The sequence below is a fragment of the Rhopalosiphum padi genome, chromosome 2, assembly GCF_020882245.1.
Source record: "Rhopalosiphum padi isolate XX-2018 chromosome 2, ASM2088224v1, whole genome shotgun sequence".
NCBI classification, from domain to species: domain Eukaryota; kingdom Metazoa; phylum Arthropoda; class Insecta; order Hemiptera; family Aphididae; genus Rhopalosiphum; species Rhopalosiphum padi.
In genome coordinates this window covers 64,266,379-64,291,365 of record NC_083598.1, presented here as the reverse complement: position 1 = coordinate 64,291,365, position 24,987 = coordinate 64,266,379, and the positions used below count along the sequence as shown (strand labels likewise).

The 24,987-nt window shown below is 29.1% G+C and overlaps 5 protein-coding genes across 6 annotated transcripts in view; 3 read left to right on the top strand and 2 right to left on the bottom strand.

The window, feature by feature from the left end:
• The window catches only part of LOC132921703 (protein-L-histidine N-pros-methyltransferase), a 105,116-nt gene extending 95,376 nt beyond the window's left edge, over nt 1-9,740 (top strand). Inside the window, 6 exon segments of the mRNA XM_060984872.1 lie at nt 5,561-5,790; nt 8,488-8,564; nt 8,566-8,631; nt 8,633-8,672; nt 9,340-9,425; nt 9,427-9,740. Of these exon segments, the coding sequence (XP_060840855.1) occupies nt 5,561-5,790; nt 8,488-8,564; nt 8,566-8,631; nt 8,633-8,672; nt 9,340-9,425; nt 9,427-9,717 (790 nt within the window). The 3' untranslated portion in view covers nt 9,718-9,740.
• A 2,029-nt stretch (nt 9,741-11,769) lies between these two features.
• Nucleotides 11,770-17,652, bottom strand: LOC132919676 (uncharacterized). Of its 2 annotated transcripts, XM_060981448.1 has the most exons (8): nt 17,432-17,651; nt 17,125-17,346; nt 16,151-16,313; nt 15,484-15,649; nt 15,048-15,398; nt 14,860-14,982; nt 14,612-14,708; nt 11,770-14,520 (listed from the first exon to the last, which is right to left on the bottom strand). In XM_060981448.1, exons 2-8 carry the CDS (start codon nt 17,343-17,345, stop codon nt 14,421-14,423), a joined length of 1,221 nt encoding a protein of 406 aa, XP_060837431.1. In that variant the 5' UTR covers nt 17,346; nt 17,432-17,651; the 3' UTR covers nt 11,770-14,420. The 2 variants fall into 2 exon arrangements, with proteins under 2 accessions (XP_060837431.1, XP_060837432.1); XM_060981449.1 differs by having other exon boundaries at nt 17,125-17,652.
• Nucleotides 17,653-17,692: 40 nt separating this feature from the next.
• On the top strand, nt 17,693-20,057 carry LOC132919679 (large ribosomal subunit protein uL29). The gene is made up of 4 exons (XM_060981453.1): nt 17,693-17,844; nt 18,000-18,136; nt 18,476-18,557; nt 19,867-20,057. Exons 1-4 carry the CDS (start codon nt 17,842-17,844, stop codon nt 20,014-20,016), a joined length of 372 nt encoding a protein of 123 aa, XP_060837436.1. The 5' UTR covers nt 17,693-17,841; the 3' UTR covers nt 20,017-20,057.
• A 1,061-nt stretch (nt 20,058-21,118) lies between these two features.
• Nucleotides 21,119-22,263, bottom strand: LOC132919677 (N-terminal Xaa-Pro-Lys N-methyltransferase 1-A). Its single transcript, XM_060981450.1, has 3 exons — nt 21,670-22,263; nt 21,488-21,599; nt 21,119-21,407 (listed from the first exon to the last, which is right to left on the bottom strand). The coding sequence occupies exons 1-3, from the start codon at nt 21,995-21,997 to the stop codon at nt 21,170-21,172; spliced, it is 678 nt and encodes a 225-aa protein (XP_060837433.1). The 5' UTR covers nt 21,998-22,263; the 3' UTR covers nt 21,119-21,169.
• A 201-nt stretch (nt 22,264-22,464) lies between these two features.
• LOC132919678 (ER membrane protein complex subunit 8/9 homolog) lies at nt 22,465-24,876 on the top strand. The gene is made up of 4 exons (XM_060981452.1): nt 22,465-22,893; nt 23,556-23,625; nt 23,701-23,795; nt 23,867-24,876. Exons 1-4 carry the CDS (start codon nt 22,619-22,621, stop codon nt 24,063-24,065), a joined length of 639 nt encoding a protein of 212 aa, XP_060837435.1. The 5' UTR covers nt 22,465-22,618; the 3' UTR covers nt 24,066-24,876.
• The last annotated feature ends 111 nt before the right edge of the window (nt 24,877-24,987 follow it).

Genomic DNA, 24,987 nt, shown 5'->3' with positions numbered 1-24,987 from the left:
TGCAAACGACTAGGGAATATTGATAGGCTAAAAAGAGGAAAAAAGTAAATAAATAAGCAAAAAAAAAAAATAATAATAATAACATATATGTATAAAATGCCTTTGAATCTGTGCTTGGCGGGTATATACCGTCTTGATTGGCAATTTGCGGGCCTTTGAACCGCTGCCCGTCGTATAGTCGTCGTCGTTTGTCTCGTCGGCAGCGGCGGCGGGGGATGAAAAAAGCTACACAACGCGCGCAAGATGAAGAGCTGCTGTAGAATAAGAACGATGGGGTGTGCACTGTACAGGAGCAGAGCGAGAGAGAGGAAAGCGACTATAGTTCTCCTCTCCGGATAAATGCGACCTTTTTCTCTCTCACTCTTTCTCTTTCTATTTTTTCTTTCTTATTTTTTTTGTTAGCGCCTTTTTGTCTACCCCGCCGCCGACTTTACTCGACCTCCCACCGCCCCACCCCATCGTCCGATACCAAAGCTCGTAATTTATTTCCCCCCTCCTACGCCCTTCTTCTGCCGTCATCGTCAACCCTGGTACCTATATATATATTATGTGTGTACGCGTGTGGATGTGTGTCGCGAGTATATGTGAGTATGCGAGTGTGTGTACATACACATACATATATATAATATGGAAATGCGCGCGACGCGAAATAACGAACCCGTAGCACACCGACGACTAGATGAGGAGCAGGGGGGGGGAGTAAAAGAAAAAACACACGCATGCAGCATCCGTATACGTGTAGAAAGAACAATATTATTCTTTTTTGGCCGCCGCCGCCGCCGCCTCCGTCGTTACCGCCTCCTCTCGCCAGGTCTCTTATTCTCTGGCGAATCCTCCTGACGCGCGCGCACGTCTCCGCATATTTATACACACGCATATATATACCTATACAAGACGATATATATACACACACACAGCTTTCTTCACGAGCGCACGCGCTGGTGTGTGTGTGTGTATTTGTACACGTAAATATAGTGTTATTTGCGTGTCTACGTATATATATATATGTATGTATGTATGTATGTATGTATGTATGTATGTGAGGCCGCTCTAGAGGAAACTACCGATCGATCTCTCGTTAACTCCCGGTTCCTGCCGCCGTCTTTTGCCCCGTTTTGCACACACTCACGACAGGCGATTAATCGGCCCGATCGGATATACACCACATATATATATAAAGTAATATAATATATATATATAGACGCGTATACTATTAATGCACATTCGAGTTGCCACTTTGAGTTTCACACGTATACGTACTTTAAAATATATAAATATATACATTTACCGACGATTCCTGACCAACCAACCCCCCTCCCACCACCGAATTGTTAAAATAAACCAAGACATATAGTATTGTTGACGACCTGTTATTGTGTGCCGACTTCTGTGCTTCCGCGATAAATTCTTATAAGACGTTGCGCAATAAAAAATAAATAATTAATATAATTTTCTGTATAGGTAGGTATATATCTAGACTCAAAAGTGACTTAGGTATTTGCGGCTCACGTCTTTGTTTATACAATTAAAATGTAATTATTATAATTATGAATTTTAATTTTTTTTTTGTATATATACATATAATATGTCGGGGGTCGGGCTGTTCTAAATTTTATGTGACAGTAGATTTTAGCTTGACTAATTTAAATGATGAAAAAATAATCCTAATTATTAAAATAAAACTATTTTGAGTCATATAATTTAGATTAATTTTGTGTTATAAAAAATTATAGTTTTTAGGGGTAACTTTTAAAATTAAAACGGGAACTTATATTTCTGAAATAGGAATCATATACGGTTTAATTTTTAACGAATTATAATGGGTCATTTATATTAATACGTCAAAAATTAATGAAGCTATTTACATTTGAATTTTGTTTTTAATTTGTAAACGCGATCAATGAATAATAATAATAACAAACGTTTGTGGCACTTCGAGCATCTGTAATACGTTGATGCATTAATGTACTTAATAATCTGTGCGCTATCTAAATATCAATTCATTACGGTAATAAAATCCGTTTTTTGATATTCTAATTTAATTTTATAACACATAGGTCAAATTACGTTATTGTATTGATAATAATAAAAAAAACGCATTAAGTATAACATAGCTAGACTTATAAATATATGTATATGTATATAGCTAATAGTACCTACTGTTTATAATCAGTGCTATTATTGGAACGATTTTTATTTTCTTAATAATTGTACATAATATTATTAATATTTATTGTTTATAATATTAAAATTTATATTATTCAATATTAAAATGGTAAAAATAATTAAACAAAATTATGTTTATATACGACATACATAATATTATTCAAAATATATGTAAATACCTCTAAATTTTAGCTATTGTTGGTACCTAAATATTTTTAGTAAGTGCCTGATATCAGATATCTTTTCAATTAATATACAAAGGTAAAAAATGTATACACATAATACACATGCATGAATGCGACCCAAAAATTATAACTTATAAGAATATCAAAGCCTCAGTTATGTTAGCCTAAACATTATTCATATTTTAAATATATCAAAATATATCCATTAGGTGCATCAGAAAAAATATATAATGATAGTATATTCTGAATGGTGTATAACATATAAGATTAGATTTTAAGACAATTTTAAAACTTTAAATTGTATTTTAATAAATGTAACTTACAGAACCAGAGGTCTATACCAGGTAATTAGGTTTTGAAAATATAAATACATGAAATGAAAAATCTATGCCACAATTCAGTTTTAAGTACAATGAAGAGATGACAAATTCAAACATGTTTTACAACAAAGTTACAGCTTTCCGGTAGGTCTTATTTTAGGAGTTCTTTTCCGGGATTCAATAATATTTAAGGAAACGTAGAATAGAAGGTTAAGGAAAAACAAAATATAGATTACTTATGTTCTTTTTTTTTATCAGCTCAAAGAAGCGTGAGTGAGGTGAGAGCGAAGAAAAATTGACGGATTTTCAACCTGTCTAAGCAAAGCCTCATCAATTCCATCATACTCAAAAATCTTTAAATTTGGTAACCGGACAATGAATTTATGCAAATCTACACACCAGTAGATTAAATCTCGTTAGAACACTTATTCGTCTATTGTAACTAGTTATAAATTCAAAATTGTTCATACTGCAGTTCAACACAGGGACAAGACCGATAACATACTATATAAATATTTAAATAAAACTGTGCAATTATTTTTTATTATATTAATTTTCAGAGACAAAAATTAGTATCCATATATATACGGTAAACACAAAGTGGTTATAGTGAAGGGTTGACCCTCATGTCATTATTTTCCAAAACATATAAAAACAGAATATTTTTATGATGCGTATAATATATAGAAAAATATACTTATTTCATTATTAATAATAATTTATTAATTCATAATATACCCATTTAACAAGTTACAATATATTGTATAAAGGTACTTAGGTACCTAATATTATACTACATGCAATGTACGAATCTTATACAGAGTATAACTTTAAAGTCGAATTTACACGATGATACTATGAAAACACAATATAGTTGCAAGATTGCAAACATTCATGGGAAAGTTCAAAAAAACTCTAAATTGGGGGACAATATGATAATTTATTGCTGTTAATTATAAAATAATTATATTGTCATATCATAACTACTGTACCTATAAGAAATTGTTATACAAATCGAATAGATTATTTATATAACTTCAGCAGCTGAGCAGCGTAAGTCTTTGAATTCGGCCAATTTAAAGAAGGCTTAAATCTGGCCAAAAATTATTTTTCGTACACAGTAACTGACTTTTTTTTTTAAGGCATTATATAATTACCGTCTTATACACTGTTACGAGCCTATACCTATTGAAAAAAAATTTACAGAACGGGATTTTTAAGCAATGGGCAGCCTTAATGGTGCGGATATTTCATTTGATTCGTGCAATTCCAATCGCAAATATTGTTACACTTAAGTCGTTAAAAAGTTGTAGTCAACAGTATTGAAAATTTAAATTGCTAAAAAGAACGGACCACTAAACACGTAGGTATACGTGTAGAGTGGACGTCATATTATTGTACATGTCATTATTAGGTGTTTGTTTTCAAAAATTACTCCGTTTTACGCATAATATTTAATTTTGGTAAGTATCTACTACGTCGCTCTGCACACAGTACCTACATGCATATTGTATGATTCGCAGAGCTCTGCGGTGCTTAGTATTGGCCGTACAATAATTGTATAATTATCATAATAATATTACGTTCGTGTTTATACGTTCCGTGAATTAATTCATTATTAATTCTGCATAATTTCTAGTTCTCGGAGTCGACGCGTACATAATATAAGTTGTACGCGGAAAAATTATAAAGTCAGCTGGCACGTTTGCGCCCTCTTTAAAATGTTTTCAGCGAATCGCATAAACAACAAACTACACGTTATAATTTATTGCGAGTCGATGACTCTTTCCGAAGTTTTCGTTAATTAAATTTGTACAGCACGACTGCCGGGAATCGCGTTCGTTTCGAAGTGTACACAAACTTCGTGAAACGCGTTGCGGCGGTTATTTATTATAAATCACTCGATTTTCTTTCGACCGCCGACACACGATATATTTATAATATATATGATATATATATATATATATATGTCCTGCATACATTTTATGGCGCGAATTTCAGAAAAATAAAACTTGTTTTTAACCTCTATAAACAGTCGTTGAAAAGTCTGCGGCGGTCGGTCGCCTCGCACTGCACTCCTCCGCGCGCGTACCGGCAAAGCAATATCAATTTTTAAGTTATTGTTTATCGAGTCGGTTGGCCTTTTCTTTTTTTAACATTCAGACCTAAGTACGTGCGGGGCAACGGTCGGAGGCGTAGCGGGTTTTTTTTTATTTATGACGCGGTGTCCGTCCAGTCCGAGGGGCATTATTTAGAACGACCGAAAAAGAAATCCCCAGAGCGCTTAAGTCGTTGTCGTATATTATATAGAGTGTTGAATTTAACTTAGTGCTCTACAATTATTTACAGTACGGCCGGCGTGTCGCGGATGACGTCAGTACAAAAACAAATAACAAAATAAAAAAATAAAAAGTAGAAAAACGATATAGAAAACAACAATACATTACAGGCGCCGCGTTCAAATGAATAACTAAATCGCTCTGTATTGTCACGTTGTATAAATTATATATATGTATAACGATGTATACTTATATGTGATTACGTCAGACGACGCGTATTGCAAAGCGCCAAAAGTTATCTGCTGGAAAAATGTTTACACATAAAATACATAATATAAGATATATCGTATTATAATTATAAACGAACTATCGTCAAACGCTTTTCTAGATACACTGCACTGTAAATATATATTATGTTAAGTAGGTAATTATTAATCATTAAAATATAATAAATAAATAACGTATAATGAATTGATCGGGACGATCATATGTATATAGGTATTAAATATGCTGTGATAACTGCAATTTGTATATAACAATATATATAGGTATACCCTTTTTACACTGTGCGTCTTTAATTTTCCATTTTCGCCGCTTAATTGTTGCGCAGGTTGCTGCGGAGAGGGTCCATGTTCGTGTTTTCCACCGACCAGATCAGACGACTGCTGAACTTGACGTTTTTCGACAGCGGCTCGACGCTGGTCGACTTGGGTGCCGGCGACGGAGCCACTACCGAAAAATACGCGCCTCTGATCCGCGAGGTCTACACAACCGAAAAGTCCGGCCCGATGATCCGGATCTTGACTCAAAAAGGATTCAGGTGAACTTTTGCACTGTTCGGTCTACTTTTTATAATATATAATATAACGTGAATAAATACTTGCAGACCCGTGGGATTCAGTGTAACGGTATAGGGAGGGGAGCGTGGTGTGTAACACATAACGTTTACATCTATAGCAATTATTGTTTATATTTTGAAGTCGGCATTTTCGCATACCTTATACCCCCCTCCCCCTCAAAATCACACATATACGCTTATTATTCTATACGTGCTCGTACGTTGTATGTATAATATTATGTTATCTTAAATTTTTAACAGTTATCAAATCCAAACAAGAATTTATAAGGCAATATGTGCGTTGTAAGCCACAAGAGAATGCGTGCGCATGTGCCCTAGCTGTACAGTTTTTATCGGTGCTGTGAAACGCGTAGATATCGAGTGCTAAATTGAAGTACCTGCCTAACTATTAGAAAGCATTTTTTTCAATTATTAAAAAATTGATGATTGAGAACCGATTTTTATAATATTTGTGTAGGTACTGTAGGTTTATAATGGGTAGTTATAACACATGAAAACTTAGTGGAGTCGACATTTCTTTTATTTTTTTAAATAATTTAACATCAATAAAGAGATACCAGTATACCAAGATAAATGGATGGTTTTCAATATAGGTAGACACATACTATATTGATAGGTATTACAAAAGTCTTTATTTTTTTTTATAAAATTTTATGAGAATTTCTAGTTGGGTAAATTATCATATTAGCCATTGGGTATGACGTATGTATAGGTACAATTTGTTTTATTTCTTTCAAAATTACATGTATTATATTATACTATACGCAATTATTTATTTTTGAATAGTAATCTGTGTTTATTCTACGTAAGTATTCAATAATTCATATTTCGCTATTTTTGTATTTGTACGCGTGTTTTCCAGATGCAGCACAATTGCACGCTTTTTCATTTTTTATTTTTATATAATATGTCGTAGGCCATATGGAAAATTAGTTTTTTTTGCAAAAATACTAGGCTCTTTGCAATGGGGTAGCCCGTTTGCGAATTACTTAATATTTTTCCCAAGCAGCCTGCTGTTTTTCAGGCTCATTGCATACAGACTAACAGCAGTTAGGCCTTTTAAGAACTACAATCATTTTATGGTAAAAAACCATTTTAATTATTTTATTTTAAGGGTTATTGATAATAACACAGTACAATATATGTAACATTATTATTCATTACTTATTACTTATTAATTTTGTACAGTTGTTGACTATTTGACTAGTTGTTTGATTGTTATTATATTATATTGATGTACAAAATGTATTATAAATATTATTACATTAAATTACCATTATATAAAATTCTATTTTTGTATAAACTTTTGTAAGATGTCATCTCTACTAGCAGTACTAAATCATCCTGTTGTAGAAATTTGAACACATTCTTTTATAAAACTTAAAATCATGAAAAATATGATTATCAAAATATACGAGTAGATTATGTAAGAGTAAGTGAATATTAATATCATAATCATAGTAGGGTCAATAGGGATTTATATTGTTATCATCAGATTTTAATTTATTATAGATTTATTTATTGATTTTCTTGCATAGGTAATATTTTATAAAACTGTTCTTTTCAAAGTTGTTAATAAATCAAGTAGATACTACTTAACTAGGTACCTAACTAGTTTAAAAAATAGTATGTATTGATCAACATAATATGATAGCTGTCGCTGATAGCTCTGACTTTTATAAAACCAAATTAGTGGGTGTTATTACAGCTAACTGCTAAGTAATATGTGCAAAAGGTGTCAAGTCAGATATTGTTTGTGTCATTAATGTCAATTGTCAAGTCACTTACAAAAGTCTTAAAATGATTTTAAAATTTAAATTTCAATAAAAATCTAAAAATTAGTATGTCTATGAGATAGAAATAACTATTTTACAAAATTAATAAGTAATGACTAATGAATAATAATGTTACATGTTACATATATTTGTACTGTGTTATTATCAATAACTAATAAGACAATAACCCTTAAAATAAAATAATTAAAAATGTTTTTTTACCATAAAATGATTGTAGTTCTTAAAAGGCCTAGCTGCTGTTAGTCTGTATGCAATGAGCCTGAAAAACAGAAGGCTGTTTGGAAAAATAATAAGTAGTTCGCAAACGGGCTACCCCATTGCAAAGAGCCTAGTCTTTTTTGCAAAAAATACTAATTTTCCATATGGCCTACGACATATATATATTTTTTTATAATTGTGCTACTTATTTGGTGCAATCGTGCTATGAATTTTCAGATTGAAAATGAAAATGTGCGTTAATCTTACCGTATCCGTGTTTTCCTGCAACTTTCACAGATTATAATACCGGGTGTGTGTTATGCTATGTCCACGTATTTTTATTACAAAACAACATTTTTTCTAACTGCTATACCCTGCTTCTTATTTACCCATTTATCAGTAGGTACATTTTTACAAAATAGTTTAGTCATTAAATAAAATAATTGGCGTTAGTTGTTTTTTAGATATAACGATGCACTTGATTATTGTTCAGTATAATAGTAAAGTAAATTATATAGATTTTGTATAATATTGTACATATGTGCATATTTAAACAACAATAAAATTTGTTTAAGATTTCATAACAGTTAGACAATATAATGTTACAAGTTATACTAAATATTAATCGATATTATGTATATTTACAATGGGTAGTGTCTATAAATAATAATGTGTTGTAAGTAGGTTGTTTGGACGTCGATACGTGGTGGACTCGCGAAGAGAAATTCGACGTGGTGTCGTGTCTGAATTTGTTGGACCGGTTGTAGCGATCCGGCGAAGCTCTTGGACGAAATAAAAAGCGCAGTGAAACCCAACGGCAGGATCGTCCGTGGCGTTGGTGTTGCCGTACAGACCCTTCGACGAATTCAGTGAGTATACAGCATCAATCCCTGCTATTGTCGTAAATAGTTATAAAAGTCTATAAGTTTAAGTAAATGAGTGGGTATTTATGTTACTCAATTCGATCGTTTTATGTTATAATACGCATGTTTGCTGCAATCGAAATGCGTCTATTTTGCAAGACACGTCTTATAAACGGATTCGGCGTATAGCATATGGATATGTACCTACCTGCATTAGGTGTGTCCCAAACGTCCATAGTTGAGGAGGCAAATTGTAAAATTTTAGTTTTTACATACTACATAAGTTAGGTACTTACTGATTAGGTACTTTATACTGATAAACCCTCCAGTAAGTCGCTGAGAAGACAGCTGCCCACCCTGCCTCCCCTGTAGGACACGCTTATGCCTATATACCTTCAGTCCTACCTACTATGCGTATCCCTGTGCTCGCACAAGTGGGTATACGAAAAACTGTCGGAAATCCTTGATATTTATGAACCTCTTTAGCCCACAGCGTGTATTTCAGTGATGAAAAAGCGGTATCGTTTTCAGTATATATATATTGTCGACGATTGTACCTTTAAGACGCACCGAATACCGTTTTTTAACAGCTATTCATATAAGTCTATGTTATGGGTTCTGCTGCAGGGATAATATATGTGATATATAGTAATAGTATATAAATTGTAAACAGGATCCGCGATACCGGAACAAAAGTTGCCGATCACCGGCGAGACGTTCGAGGAACAGGTGTGTTCAGTGGTGCACGACGTGTTCGAACCCGTCCGGACTGGAAGTGCTGCGGTGGACAAAACTGCCGTATCTGTGCGAAGGCGACCTGAGCCAGGACTACTATTGGCTGCACGACGCCGTCTTCGTGATGTCCGCGAAAACGCCGCCCGCAAAAGGACGCATAGCACTCCGCCGAATCGATGTGCAAGGCGATTATATCTTGCAGTTGTCTGCGCTATATATGTTATTTTATCATATTATTACAGTCGTTTTCTCGATGAATTTATGTGTTATTGAAAACATTAATATTATTTTTTTACACATGTGTAACCTGAAGTGAATACAGTAACACTCTTCATATTATCGTTTTTGTTTTTTTTCATTTTCTAAAACAATAACATGAGTACATTTTTTATTTCATTTATCATTTTCCAAAATTGAATATTTTCCTGAGAACTTTGATATGAAATAAATCTAAATTTGGAACCATTGGGTGTAGCGTAATTATATTAATGATTCTGCAGTGACGTTTTATATAGAATTAACAGTATTCACACTATGGGAAGAGAGGTATGGAAATATTTCTGTACAAAATAGGTATATGTATTTCTTACTATATTAATATAATAATATAGCCTATTGGCCGTGTTGCGATGAACATCTAAGTATATAGTATTATTTTATAATAGAAAATCTAAGTTTCTATAGATGTAGTATCATAACGATAACGTTGAATGTCAATTAGTCCGTCCGAATTTGCTGTGGTTTTTGTGCTCATTTGTACAAAATAATTTTTTTAGACCACGAGGAGAGGATATGATCCTCTAGTAAGTAGTAGGTAATCCTTACTATTAGTACTGGATTGTGTGAATGGTTCGGCATCAGACATGTGAGAAATGTGAAATTAAAATGCCAAAATGTGAAAACTGAAAATTTTAATTTTTAGTGAACCGTCTATATTAGAAACAAAGAAGAACAATATTTCCGGTGTAGTTCCTTCTTCAAATTATATATTTAGGTAGATATACTACCTATTTTTTTCATATTAAAATATATTTTTATGTAATATAGCTAATATAGGTACAAACAAGTACCTACTATGTATCTATCTAAGTTAAAATTTACTAAAATTTACCTAGGTACCCTATCATATACATATGTACAAGCTTTTTTCTACAGCTAATTATAAGAACAACCGTCAACTTTTGGGTGGTCGTATACTCATACCTATTCGTATATGGTTGTCACTGTCAAGATTTTGTTATTGATGATAATTTATCATTATTAGGTATACGCCGTCGTAGTAATGTATTATATTTAACTATAAGTCCAATGACAATGACATAATAATACAAACTAGTAACTACGTGTCTACTAATAGGTATTATCTATAGTTATATAATGTAATATACTAATATGTATAAATAATATATAATTATAACAAAAAACCACACAAAATCCCAAACAATTTAATTTGTTATATTTTTTTATCCTCTTTTCCACTCACACACAAAAAAAACAAAATTGAATACACAACTGAATACCGGGTGTCCGGGTACCCTACTTAAATAGAATTGAAAAACGCAATAAAAATGTCCAGTCGCATGAATATCCGGTCTTTAATTACCTATTAATATACCATATAGACATATATATATAGTATTATCAGTATAAAATGTATAATCGATCATATCGCTTAAAGTTTTTAACGGACTATAGTGCACCAACATTTGAGGGAAACTGTCAACTGGTATATTTTTAAAATACCAAACACCCCCGTTTAAGGCCGTCGAGGGCAACTGGTCATCACCCGTTAGACCTGTGTACACAACACATAACACTCCACTAATCTCAAATTTAAACGCTTACAAAATACAAATTTAATCAATTAACCACTGGTTCCATGTTTTTATTTCTATTCGTTAAAATGATAAGAAAATATTCTGTTTCAGAATAACAAATTTAAAATGTGCCTGTGACATTCAAAAAAAAAAAAATTTTAAAATCGATTACGATAAAAGAAAATTGTAAAAATGTTGAAATTTTAACGATTAATTGATTATGTAAAAAAAGAATATTTTCTAAAGGCGGGTTCCCACGGCGCGTGACTCGGCGAGCTTCGAGCCAAGTTATACGCTGGCTCGGTACACAACACGCGCCGTGGGAACGCTTTTGCTCGTCTAGGCTCGTGGCTATCCGAAAATTGTCGGTCTGTTGTGTCCCGCGGAAACACGTAAATTTACTGAGAAACGGACAGTAGGTACCAATATTAATTAAATAAATAATCGTTAATCGCCATTCACGTAATATCATAATAATATTATATTATCACCCGTCGCGACGTCTTCGGTAAAATTAATTGATAGGATGGGAAGGTATGACAAAAACTCAATTGTATATGTTTAATATTAAGTTTTATATTTTTATTTCAAATAAAACATTATGAACTACAATTTAATATAACCACACACATTTTTTTTTCATACATCAGATATAAAACTTCTTAAAACTACGCACAATATTATTTCGCAAACACATATTATAATATATCATTATCATAATACAACAATAATTTATTGTACCTACCTATGTAATAATATATACGTGTGACACTAAGACGTCGTCCAAACGTCGAGTTACAAAATTGGCCAGGATTGTACGAGAACCTAAATAGTAAAATACCTAACAATATGGAAGTCCCGTCAAATTACGTGACACGAAAATTGGACGACTATACAGTACACATTATACGATTTATACAAATAGGAAAATAATGTCGAAAATATTATGAGATCAAATTTTGGATTTGGTAAAAATTAAAGAATGGATTAGGAAAGATCACAGATACGTTTTTTTTTCAAATTAAGACAACTAAAATATTACCATATACTAATAAAATAATAGTAATAAAAATAAATTACATTTTAACACACAAATCACATTCACCTATTATACTGTTGAGTGTTGGTTGCCAGTAACAATATCTATACCTACATCCGTTGTTGTAGCTTAACGTTTACATTGTTGTTTACAATTATTGCCAATCTCTTGATAAATGAAAATCTATTTTAACCATACATTTTACACAATCAAATCGCTGGGTTCATTTTTAAACATCGAAATGAAAAAAAAAAATCAATAAATCATGGGTACTGTGTTTCCCAAATACTGTAGTTACAAACATGTAAAAATGTTTATAGAAATATAACCGTTACGCTGCTGTTATTTAAACATTGAGCATTAATGGTTTATTGGTGTAACATTATACAAATAAACAAAATTAAGCCTACACGAATAGAAGTTTTTATTAAAATCATTAAAAGTAAATGTATGGTGGAATAAAAAGGGATATAGCGAAATCCATTTGTAATTTATGTATATAAAATAAATACATATATGCTATACATAAAGATAATTTAAAATTTTGTTTTAGATGTTTAAACAACCAACAATCATTGAGCTTATAACATTAACTCATTATGAAGATAAAAACATTAAACAGTATATAGGACTTAGACAACTATGTTGGAACACTTAGTATTAATATTAAAAAAAAAAATTACATTTACATAGAAATAAAATAAGTTATAATAATTTCATGTGACTTTGCAAAATAACACATTTGCACACTTAAATTTTACAATTTTACGTATATTATGTATATAAAAATTAAATATACAGGCATCATTAACTATTTTAAAATAATAAAATTAGACCACCAATTAGTATGAAAGATGTTATTGTTGACTAGCGTGGTATTAATGTTTAGGTATATATTCGGCAAATTAAATGATACATAGCCCTTCGATTTAGTCTAAAAAGTCATGGAGTTAGATTTGACAATCGAATAACTCATTTCATTTGTTAAACCAAGTATACATTTTATGACAGTTATTCTGAGAATAAATTTAACTGTATTAATAAAATAAATAACAAAAATTCTTAACCAAAAAAAAAAAAATAATTTTAGATCAGTACACCACTTTGAATAAAATAATAGTACAACTAACTCTCAATCACTTTAACCTTGATATTAAGAAAACTATATTTACCTTTATCTGTTTTCCTTTCTTTAAAGGCTTAAGTTAAATTAGTTTAAGTTACTGAGAGTTAAATGTACTTAAAATATTTTATAGTTTTAACCAGTAAACACTTAAATAATATGTATGTATAAGAAGAACATATTATGAGATAAAAATTCTACTATTACTTTTAATACAAATTGCCTAACGCACAAATTCTATTATTATTATTACCATCTATTAAATGCTTAACACAGTTAAAACAAGTAACATATATATATATAGTGTTAAGTGTTGTAACTGACAGCCATTGATACAAAACATGATAAAAATAATTCAAACGATATTGGCTATATACTATTGTAAATATGTATTTCTAATCTGCTACCTAATTAAATTGAAAGCAAAAAGTTTCTCACTAAATAATAAAAAAAACTAACTTGGTAAATAATAAGTGAATACACAAGTGCTTACAGGTTAAAATAATTGGCAACTAAAATCAATAGATAAAACATCAATTCAATATAACATTAAACAGTCAATGTATAATTATTAAAATAAGCGTTTCCTTATAATAATTATATAATTAGTAAATTATGTAATCCTAATCAAAAAAAATGATTAAATATTTAATGTATACTTAGGTTACTATTATGGCATGAATATTTTGAAACTAAACAAAACATAAAAGTTTGGCAACATACATTTTGATATCATATTGATAACATGTATACAAAAAATTTATAATAGTTGTTGAATTCAAATAGTTCAACAGAATATTAAATTTATATTAAATAAATATAGGTAAATACCTCAAACTAGAAGACACTCATAAGGAGACATTAAAAAGATTTAATTTAAATAAAATGGTAAGATCCTCCAGGTAAACAAACAAATTTTCCCATTAATTTAGAGGAAAATAGGGAATTTTGACTAGACGTAAAAATAAAATAAAAGCAATTTTTGAAAGTTGATAAAAATAGTTGAAAAGTTTTACTTTTCGCAAGTTTAATGCGAACTCTTAATTTTGCTTGTTACGAGACATTGCATCACAGAGATCTTTAAAATTGGCAGCTGCCGAAACTGTTTGATTAGAATTGTCTAAAACAGTTTTTCTTAACCTAGAAAATATTTAAAATTTAGTTAAATTTTTTATGAGTTATTGAATTCAATTTTTTATTAAATTCAATACAAATGTTTTTATATTGTTACCCATGTTTATCTTCATTTTTCCAACTACTGACAGCAATATGTGGTGGAGGAAGAAATGATCTTAATGACTGAACAAGTTGAATTGTATCAATCAATGCTGAAAAATAATATAAGTTAAAATATACCAAAATTAAAAAATTGTTAGAGTAAATTAAACATGAAAATTCTATTAAAATAAAATTAATTGAGTTATTAATTATTAAAAGTATAAAATATCTAAATTAAGAAGTGTTAAATTATTGCCATACTTTTTTGTAATGATTCAGATTGTTTTCCGTAAGGTTTACACATAGCTGGTCTCACGCATGCTTTCATTCTATTCATATTTTTCATTATTTCCGAGAATGCTCTGATTATTTTTTCTTGGCCAGCTGAAATTAAAAATAAATAATTATGATATGTTATGTTCTGTTATTAAAATTATAAATATTCGTACCATCTAAATGACCTTTACGGTTATCTGAAACTTCAGGCCAAGTTGTGTCATGAGCAGCCATTAAATCTTTATTGTCTAGATTTTCAAGATTGGCCTTTAAAAAATCTGCCAACTTATTGTGCTGTGCTTGTCTTGCACTTACAGTTTTTGGAACCTGAGGTACATGTATAGGCATTGGATTCGGTATTTCAGGAGCTTGATGTGGAGTTGGTCCAGTTAGATCAACAGGCGCTGAATGTGGTTGTTGTGGTTGAGTACTAGAAGGTGCCAAACCATGTGCACTTAATTGCTGACTAATCATCTGACTCATTGATATACTTGGACTTTCACGACCAATTGGGATATTCACACCTTATATAATTAACAATTTAGTTAGTATTCTAATTTATTAAACCATGACAATTACCAATGTAATATTTAAATAAAAATATCCTACCAGAATTTGAAGAGTTCATGTAATTTGACTGTTTAGTGTGTTGAGATAAATCTAATTGAGTCTTGTAATAACGACATGCTGGGTTTGGACAATTTTGTACAACTTCAATAATAAAGTCTTTTTCCATACCAAAGTTTTCACGGCCAATTGTATAGGAATCCATAACCTATGAATTACATAATATCAAAATATTACAAAATATTCACTGTTTAGATACAAATTATACTGTATTTAAGATACAATGCAACAATAACCCAAAATAAAATAAAAGTACAAACATAGCTTATAAAAATTAATCAATTAGGTAATTAAAGTCTGACTTAAATAATAGTAACCTCAAACAACACATAGTATAAACAATAAGTTTGGCTAACACATAGCAAGTTCTATGCTGCCACATTATCAAAAGAATTATTTTATTATTCTAATAACCACCTAACTTGCAATTTGCTAAGATTAACAAAGTAAAACTTTCAGCTACAGCCAATTGTCAATGAAAAGATTAAAATTTTTCGGTTTGATATTACTATTGTTTGAGTATATTTCTGGATTTTATTATAAAGTATAATTATTAATATAGTCTAAAACAAAATTATTAATAAAATTCCTAAAACAAAGGATTTATAATAATATACTATATTATTATCTACAAAAACACTTTTATTACCGCTCGAACAGTTCCTTCAACACCCAAATGTAATCCATGCGGTCCATTCATATGCTTTAACATTACCGCATTTGCAAAATGTTCATAGGGTAAAATAATTTTGCCATTTTCTCGAAGGATTAATCTTGCTTGACTATCTAATGACACTCTCGAAGCCATCATTCTAAAATAATTGTTTCAAATAAATAAAAGAATAATGTTGGTATATAAGTATATAACTATTGAACTACATATTACAGTAAATAAATGTATGTATACTTATGTATGGAAAATTATGGTAATTATAATTAATGTACATAAAAGACATTTCTTTTATCACATTACATAATTATAAATTATAAATATTATACATCTATTAACATAATAGGTTATTGACGAATTTACATAAATCTGTTGATATCGTCAACATAAAATTGGTGGAAAGGCCAACTGATATAACCCTTAAAAACTGAATATTATAAAGGATAAGTTACTATTTTATTCCCAATTAAGCGGTTTTTTAATTTAGGTTATTTTCAAACGTAATATATAGTAATTCTAATTAAAAATAATGGGCTAATTATTTATTATTTGATTACCTACTATAAGTAATTATTGGTTACATTATAACATCCTATGATATTTAAGGATACCTGAGAAATACATGACTATTTTTAATTAAGTAATTTTATTTGAAAGATAAAAATTTAATTTTCTATTTAAATATTGAGGGTTAAATTACTTCGCAAAATTTTCTTAAGAAAAAAAAAAATTCATTTTCGTACTAGAAAAACTTATTTATGAGTTACTCTACTGGCCAGAATGTGTTAATTCAAAATTGTGTCTTAGTTATAATTCAATGGAAAGCCTTTCCACTTATGATAATATAAAGTATTTACTACAAAAATAGTTTGAATCTTTCAGATTTAAATTAAAATCAGGTTTAGCCAAACCAACACAACAAAATAATAAAAAAAAATAAAAAGTGGACTTACTGTAGGTAAGAAGCACTAGGCAATACAGATGAATCTTTCATTTCAGAGAATATTTTCAATAATTCTATACTGTTCCATCCCTTATTTTGCAAATAGAGCTGTAGCAACATGTACAGTTTTTCAGTCACATAGCCACTAAACGCCGAATTCATGTCAGCCGGAAGCCCTTTAGGAACTATATTTTTCATCGCTTCGGCCAATCCGCTGTCCATTTGATTCATGCTAAAATAAATAAATAATTAAAAAACAGTTCACAAAGTGGCGTTTTCGAATATACGACAACCGTCTAGGATTGTGCTGGCCATACAGAGTTAGTCGGCGTTAAGACAGTACGCCCCGATATTCACTGATGATAAGGACTAGATAAAAAATAAACGTTGAGGGTACATCACGTATGACGGAGCATTATAAAAATTGAATAACAAATTTAATTAATAATCTAAAATCATGTAACAAGAACGACAAAAAAAAATGTATGACAGAACTGAAAGAATTAAAGACTAAAATGAAAAGCAATTGTTTTATTTTTATTTTTTATTTTTATCAAAAGAGATAACGAAAACGATCAAAACGTCGCCGTCTGTTCCATGCAAATGAAATTATTCCATGACCTTTTAGGTTATGATCACATCTCGACATTCTCGCGTAAACACAAAAATTGTTAGCAAGCACTCTTTTCATTCGGCTGTGGCACTTTGTGTATTCTAACGCGACAAAATGGTAAGTTTTATCCGTTTCAATCCTAATATATTATTATGGCTTTTCCATTTAAATTTCACCAACATTAAATCCAATCGATTACTTAACTAAATATGTATCGATCGTGTTGATATTTCACTTTTAATGTACTAACGATTTGTGTTCTTTTTTTCTAGACGAAAGTCAAGTGCTCAGATTTACGTCTAAAGGACAAGGAATCCTTGTTGAAACAACTCGAAGAGTTGAAACAGGAATTGGCCAATTTGAGAGTTTCCAAAGTTACTGGAGGTACAGCGTCAAAACTTTCCCGGATGTAAGCATTAACATTTACATATATTTTATAATATCGTACTCGCGTTACAATCAGTTTACTCTTACATTAATGCTTATTTTGAATAACCTTCAATCGTTGTTTTTCTATATTTTTCTAGTTATTACAAATTATTTCAGTCTATTTGACTTATTGTTTAAAGATTAAATTATTATTATTTACTTACAAATTCATTCAATTTATATCTCCAATGATGTTTCAGTATAGATTGAACTATAAATTGTCATTGGTAGACTTGCTAAATACTAATTATTTCTGAGTACAATTATTGTTTTATAATTTGTGTCATTAAGAATTAACAATATGTCTTATTATTTTTAGCCGTGTTGTCCGCAAAGCAATCCTACGTTGTTATGTTGTAATTCATCAAAAACAAAAGGAAGCACTCAGAAAAATCTTCAAGGTATGTTTATATATTTAAGTTGGTTACACAAATTTGTTTTTTTTTATTATTATAATTATTATCTTGAAAATGTAAATACTTCTGCATGAAATATACTTTGTTCTGCAAAATAATATGCTACAATCTAAAATTCTGTACTTATGCGACATTCTGCCGTAATTGAGCTAGTCATGGTAAGGTGTTGAATGAGGTTGCTTAGAGTTAGTGTAATTTTTGCTGGACAGTATAGTTGTATGAGTACTATTATGGCAATTTACATACTACATTTCCCTCTTTTACCGCATACTCATGATTTAACGTAGTGGTCAGTTGTAATTTTAATAATTATTCTCACCTAATTTACCCCATAGTTCCTTGTGTTTAATAATTAAAATGTATTTATAAATAACTCTTACGACTTAAATAATATTGTTTTTCATTACAAAATATTTTACATGGAGTTAAGCTTAAATGTACTATTCATATTATACATTTTTACACTTTATAAATTTTTCTTATTATATTTTGAGTACAGTGAAACCTAACATTTACAAACAAAATGACCTGGTCCCGACAAAAAAATAGGCATTCCAATGCATATTTCGACCTGTTTATAACAGACAAAAATCCTAGTTCAAATCTAAATGTATTAACATATTATGTATTTACAAATGAAACGGCTTCAATACAGAGTGCAATAATAGTACACGTGAAAACATAGATTGCATCATCGCCGATTTCAATAATGTTATTTGCGAATTTATCTATTGAATTTATGAAGTTGAGATGCAATTAAATGGAAATTAATTGTATTAATACGTTTAAAAGAAAACCATAAGTAATTTTAATGTTTTTATTTAGTTTCTATTGGTTTGCTGTTAAAGTTTACATATTTTTCTTACCAATGGCACTTAACGTACCGTTTAAATCTTTCAAGTTAAAACAAAAGGTGAACATTATATGTTGTAAAGAGTCTTGCGGTTTGTCTTTTTGTAAACATACTGATAAATATTAAAATTAAATTTATAACGTATAAGTAAAATATAATGTGTACACTATTAATATAATATACGTACAAAATTTTCATTTTCCCTTTAACAGATATGTTTCTAATATTACTTATAAAACTGAAACCTGTCTAACAGAGATTTATTTTGGTCCTTGTCTTTCCGTTATACTTTCTATTATAGTGGTTGATGATTTACTTATGAAAATTTTCTGAACCATAATTTCCTTTAAGTTGTTATCCTCTGCAATCAATATTTTATTTACAAAATAATGAACCTTAATTTTACTTTTTCCTGGTATTTATAAAACTTTTTTTTTTCAGAATCGTAAGTACAAGCCTTTGGATTTGAGGCCAAAACTTACCAGGGCAAAGAGACGTGCACTCACAAAGAAGGAACTGAGTGTTAAGACCCAGAAAGAAATTAAGAAGAAGAACAAGTTCCCCCCTAGGATGTACGCCGTAAAAGCTTAAGTTCTGTTATACTGACCTTAAATAAAAAAAAAAAAAAATTATGTTTGATAATAAAACTTTTTTTCATTTATACCTTTCATAACTCTTGAACTAAAATTGACTAATATGGTATAAACAATATAAGACTTGTACTTATATTGATAATATAAAATGATAATTTTGACATATTTTTTCATATGAACATTATTCTTAACCATCTTTGTCTAGTAGTCATGATATATAAGTAATAATTAGTTTTGTTTTTAATAAACTAACTTTATACTTTTATGGTTCAATAGAATATAATTTCCAAATATTGCCAAGACTAATTGATACAATGAATAAGGTAAAATTTAATTGATGATCATGTAAAGAGTATGATAAATTTAACCTTAAAGTAAAATACAATTTTTAATGCCTGGCGCTTAATATACTATTTATGTAATTAAAACTGATATCAACATGCTAAATGTTACAATTATGGACCACCAAATAATATAGAAATGTTAATTTATAGTTTTCCAACTGAGATCTGAACCTCTGAGAAACAAAGTTAATTTTTGGTTATACTGCTTCAGTATTTTAGGCCTAATTATTTTATTTCTGTAATATATACAAATCCTAAGAATTATTTATTGCTTCTATTGAAGACTAATTGATCAATTCAATATATTTGAGTAAACTTGATTTAATTAAATAGAAGTTATTTATCTATATGAAATGTTAAAGTTTACTTTTAATTATGTAACTAACAGTAATTCAACAGATACATCTTAATAGGGTTTTTTTTAATCAGTCATAAAAAGAAGAAATTTATTTTAGGTTCACATTGGCTGATAGTCTCAAGTTTCTGTAGAAATATAACTTTTAATTTAAAGTTTTTAGTGTCTAGCTTTAAATTTCATCTTATAATTCTTAAACCTACCAGATATAGATGAAACTTTTTAATTGATGAACAGATCTGTTAAGTAAAGTCACTTAATTTAATAAGTTGTATACATGTACTTTGTAGTGTAACTAAGTGATTAGCTAGAATGGATGTTTAGAAGTATCTAATTACTTGTTGACTCAAATCAATTATTTTTTCAAGTTAAAAATATATGCAAATACTCAATTGTCCATGTACAAGATAAATTAAATATATTTAAAGGATCATAAATAATATACATATTCATCAAGAATTTAATTTTTCATTAGCTGGTTGTAATGCAAACATTTCAACTCTGTAGAGTTCTGATGGGAAATTTTTTTGTGTTCTATTTGCTTTACATATTAAATTTGCTTTTTGGAATATAATACAAAACTGTATGTAACTTCTTGTTATTGAACTATCTTCTGAATCTATTTCTCCTTCTTCTTCTTGAGAAATGTTTTCTTTAACAACTATAATGCCATTTGTATTTAACAATTTACTTAAACAAAAAAATAAACAATAGAAGTGTAAAAACCAAATTATTAATTTTATTTAGAAAAAAAATAAAATTATCCTTACCAACACTTATTCAAAAACTTAATCAAATCGTCATCTGTAATATAACCAAGAACCCACTGGATCCATATGACGTCGTATTTTTGATTGTCAGTAGGTGTGAATTCTTGTAATCCTAAAATAAATGGTTGTAGAAATTATTATTTATTCCTTAATCCTAAAGCAGAATCTTGTTTAATACATACCAGAACAATAAAAGTTTTCTACGTTAGACCCTATACAATTCAGTTTGGCTTTCTCCAAAAATTTCTCGTCTTGTTCCAGCAAATCAACACATTTAAAATGTTTGCACAATAGGTTTTTGGTTATTCTACCAATTCCAGCACCACAGTCTAACACTCGGCTATTGGATGGACCGTTTTCCATTTGAAATAATTTTCTAAGGAAGAGATCAGAATCCTTGATATCCTTAGTCGTCAAACTGGAGAACCCCCCAAGCATACCATTAACTGAAGCAGGGACATTGGACCAATAGTTTTTACTCTTCTCGTAATCCAATTCATCCATATTCATTATTTAACTCGTCGATATCGTATAAATGAACTGAGAATAATATTATTTTAAATTTTTTAATACAAAATTCGACCAAAAATTAAAATTAGTAATTTATCCTATTCATTGGATATAATTTGATTTTTACAGCACTATAAGTATTCAAGTACGTCGCACAAATAAATTTTAGATATTTTATGTTATTTAATACTTGCTACGGTTTTAAATAGTATTAACACTATTAACTATAAATTCAAAATTCAAACATTGGACATTAATACATTATTTTTTTTAGTATTTTAAATCCAATTATCAATTTATGAAATGATAATATTATCATCGTAGTATCACCACAGATTTAAGACCTTATACCTAATACTGGGTCTGTGGTCCTATCTCCATGGTGGAATGTAAACATTAATAATCAGCGATAAGACGTGTAAAAAAAAAAATTGATTAAAATATGGGTAGAGCCACTCTTACTGATTACTGTTACTATTATTATATATTACTACTACTATAGCGAATAGTGATTAAACATATTTTTTAAAATTTTATTTTAAATTGGTTTGTCTGGGAATCGGTTCAATTTCATATTTTTTATTATTTTAAAATCAATTTTGTCTGATCCAACTTCTGATAATGACGAAAGTATCTTTTTCGACGTTGGCGTATTGTAAAATCGTCGCCCATGCAGCCAAATATCCTCACTGTGAAGTAAACGGACTACTGGTCGCCGAAAACTCGACCAAAGGAGATAAGTTAGTTATAGTGGATACTGTTCCATTGTTCCATCAGTGTCTCCACGTGTCTCCGATGTCGGAGATCGCTTTGATGCAAATTGACCAATCGGCCAGCACGTGCGATATGTACATTGCTGGCTATTATCTAGCCAACGAGACGTTGGATGACTTAAGGTACCTAGATGTCTAACTTTTCAATACTTACATTGTATAATTATTATGTTATGAATTGTATGCAAACTTATTATGTACCATTGTGTACTTCTATGAGTTCAATGAGTAAAATATATATTAAAGTTGGATGATTCCGATGATTAGTAGAGTTGCTTTAACTTTTGGGAACAGGAATAAAACTGAATTAGTGTTTAAGCAAAAGTAGTAATAATCATTTTTACTGCATTTATTTTGGTAAGACTAAATTTATTATTTAATAATTTATTAAAAAATAAATCATATTTAATGTAAATTTCTTTAATCATCATAAAATGTATGTAGATAAATTCAAAAGTACTTATGTAGAAAAATGTTTCTCATGTAAACTGAGCATTAGGATAATAGTATAGCAAATTAAATTTGTTATAGATTAGATTCAGCTCTGAATAATTTATTGTTGCAGTGTTTAAAACATGTTATAATGCAAAATTTTCAAATACGTTTAATGAAATTGTATTAGTAGATAAAAGTTTTAATTTTTATAAAAATAGCTTAATTTAATTTAAATTATTTACCTACTCCGCGATAACAATTCCAGAACTTATATTAGTTATATTATCTAAGAAAATTATTATTCTTTTTTTTCATATTTGCATTGATTATGATAATTTAAATGTTTTTAGTTATGATAAACCAGCCCATAAGATTGTGGATAAGATTGTTGAACACGAGTCAGATGTCTGTATGGTTGTGGTTAGTAAAGTTTTTATTGTTTTCAAGTTAATATTTTTAATTTTAATAATTAATAATTAAATATTACATTTTTAGATCAATAATCGATTAATGGAGTTAAATCAAAAAGAAAGTGCACTAATAGTACATACACAAGATGATGGAAAATGGAAACGTCTTAATAACTCAAAGTATGAATAGTAGAATAAATAATAATTCATTTTACTATTACAATTAAATTATTATTTTTTTTTCAATTTAGCGTACAAATAGAAAATGTAACACTGGCTGCTGCATCAGCTGTATTACAACAACAGCTCTATAATAATTTAGTAGATTTTGACAATCATTTGGACAATTTGTCTTTAGATTGGCTTAATGCAGAATTTTCTAACTGTGTGGAAAGAACATCGGGACATGACATTGGAAGAAGGCTGATGATTAATAAATCAGTTTCTTGACAATTGGAATGGGACGAGGGAATGAAACAAATTAAATTTTGATAAATTAATTTTAGATGAGTATTAAGAATTTTTTTTTTAGTTCAATTATCAATGATTATTTTGTTTTCATATTACTTTTTATTATTTCAAATCGAAATTATGTAAACCAAATTGTTTTAAATTCTTCTAATTATAGATAAACATTAAATGAATAATTTATTTAGTACTTACTAAAAATAAATTATTCCATAGTGTCTGGGATTTATCATTTTTTGTTCTAAATATTGTTTTGTTATGCTTTTAGCTATTTTTAGTATTTTTATGTTACTTAATATAATACATACTTTATAATGGGATTATAAAATATTTTTTATTACAATGTTGTCTATAAGACTATAATTATATATGTATTCACCATTTATATAGGATTTACAAATAACAACACATACAATTGTGCATATTGTATAGAAAAAATATTTATATCACTAACGATTAACATTATTTATGTTTTTGAAATTGTTAATGATTTATGTACAGAATATAAAGGTATACAATATGTATTTATATTTATTAAATTACAGTCATTTTTTTGTTTATTATTTTATACTTTATACTTACAAAATAAGTATATTTTATAAGATATCTTAAATTTATATAAAATATTGATAAAGTAATTTTTATGTCTTGGTAAAAGTTTTTAGATATAGCTGCATAATATGTATTTATGAATCACACTGAATTAATTTTTCCAAGGTAAAAGAACAACGAGAAAATTGTTATTTTTAAGTATGTTTAAGTATGTATTAATAAATCATAAAATTCATAATAATTCTTTGGTATATTATTAAAAGTTATACATATACATTTTTTTATGATAATTAAAATTGCATTTCTTTATAAATTTTTATTAACTATAACTACATAAAAAAATTAAATGTGA

Coding starts and splice junctions, on each gene's coding strand:
- LOC132919676 (XM_060981449.1), bottom strand. CDS start 17,345: ATGAATCAAATGGACAGCGGATTGGCCGAAGCGATGAAAAATATAGTT. Junction 16,314..17,124: donor CCTAGTGCTTCTTACCTACA/GTAAGTCCACTT, acceptor CAATTATTTTAG/AATGATGGCTTCGAGAGTGT. Junction 14,521..14,611: donor AAAAATGAAGATAAACATGG/GTAACAATATAA, acceptor AATATTTTCTAG/GTTAAGAAAAACTGTTTTAG.
- LOC132919679 (XM_060981453.1), top strand. Junction 18,137..18,475: donor GCGTCAAAACTTTCCCGGAT/GTAAGCATTAAC, acceptor TATTATTTTTAG/CCGTGTTGTCCGCAAAGCAA. Junction 18,558..19,866: donor CACTCAGAAAAATCTTCAAG/GTATGTTTATAT, acceptor TTTTTTTTTCAG/AATCGTAAGTACAAGCCTTT.
- LOC132919677 (XM_060981450.1), bottom strand. CDS start 21,997: ATGAATATGGATGAATTGGATTACGAGAAGAGTAAAAACTATTGGTCC. Junction 21,600..21,669: donor AGAAAACTTTTATTGTTCTG/GTATGTATTAAA, acceptor CATTTATTTTAG/GATTACAAGAATTCACACCT. Junction 21,408..21,487: donor AAGTTTTTGAATAAGTGTTG/GTAAGGATAATT, acceptor TTTTTGTTTAAG/TAAATTGTTAAATACAAATG.
- LOC132919678 (XM_060981452.1), top strand. CDS start 22,619: ATGACGAAAGTATCTTTTTCGACGTTGGCGTATTGTAAAATCGTCGCC. Junction 23,626..23,700: donor CAGATGTCTGTATGGTTGTG/GTTAGTAAAGTT, acceptor TTACATTTTTAG/ATCAATAATCGATTAATGGA. Junction 23,796..23,866: donor AAACGTCTTAATAACTCAAA/GTATGAATAGTA, acceptor TTTTCAATTTAG/CGTACAAATAGAAAATGTAA.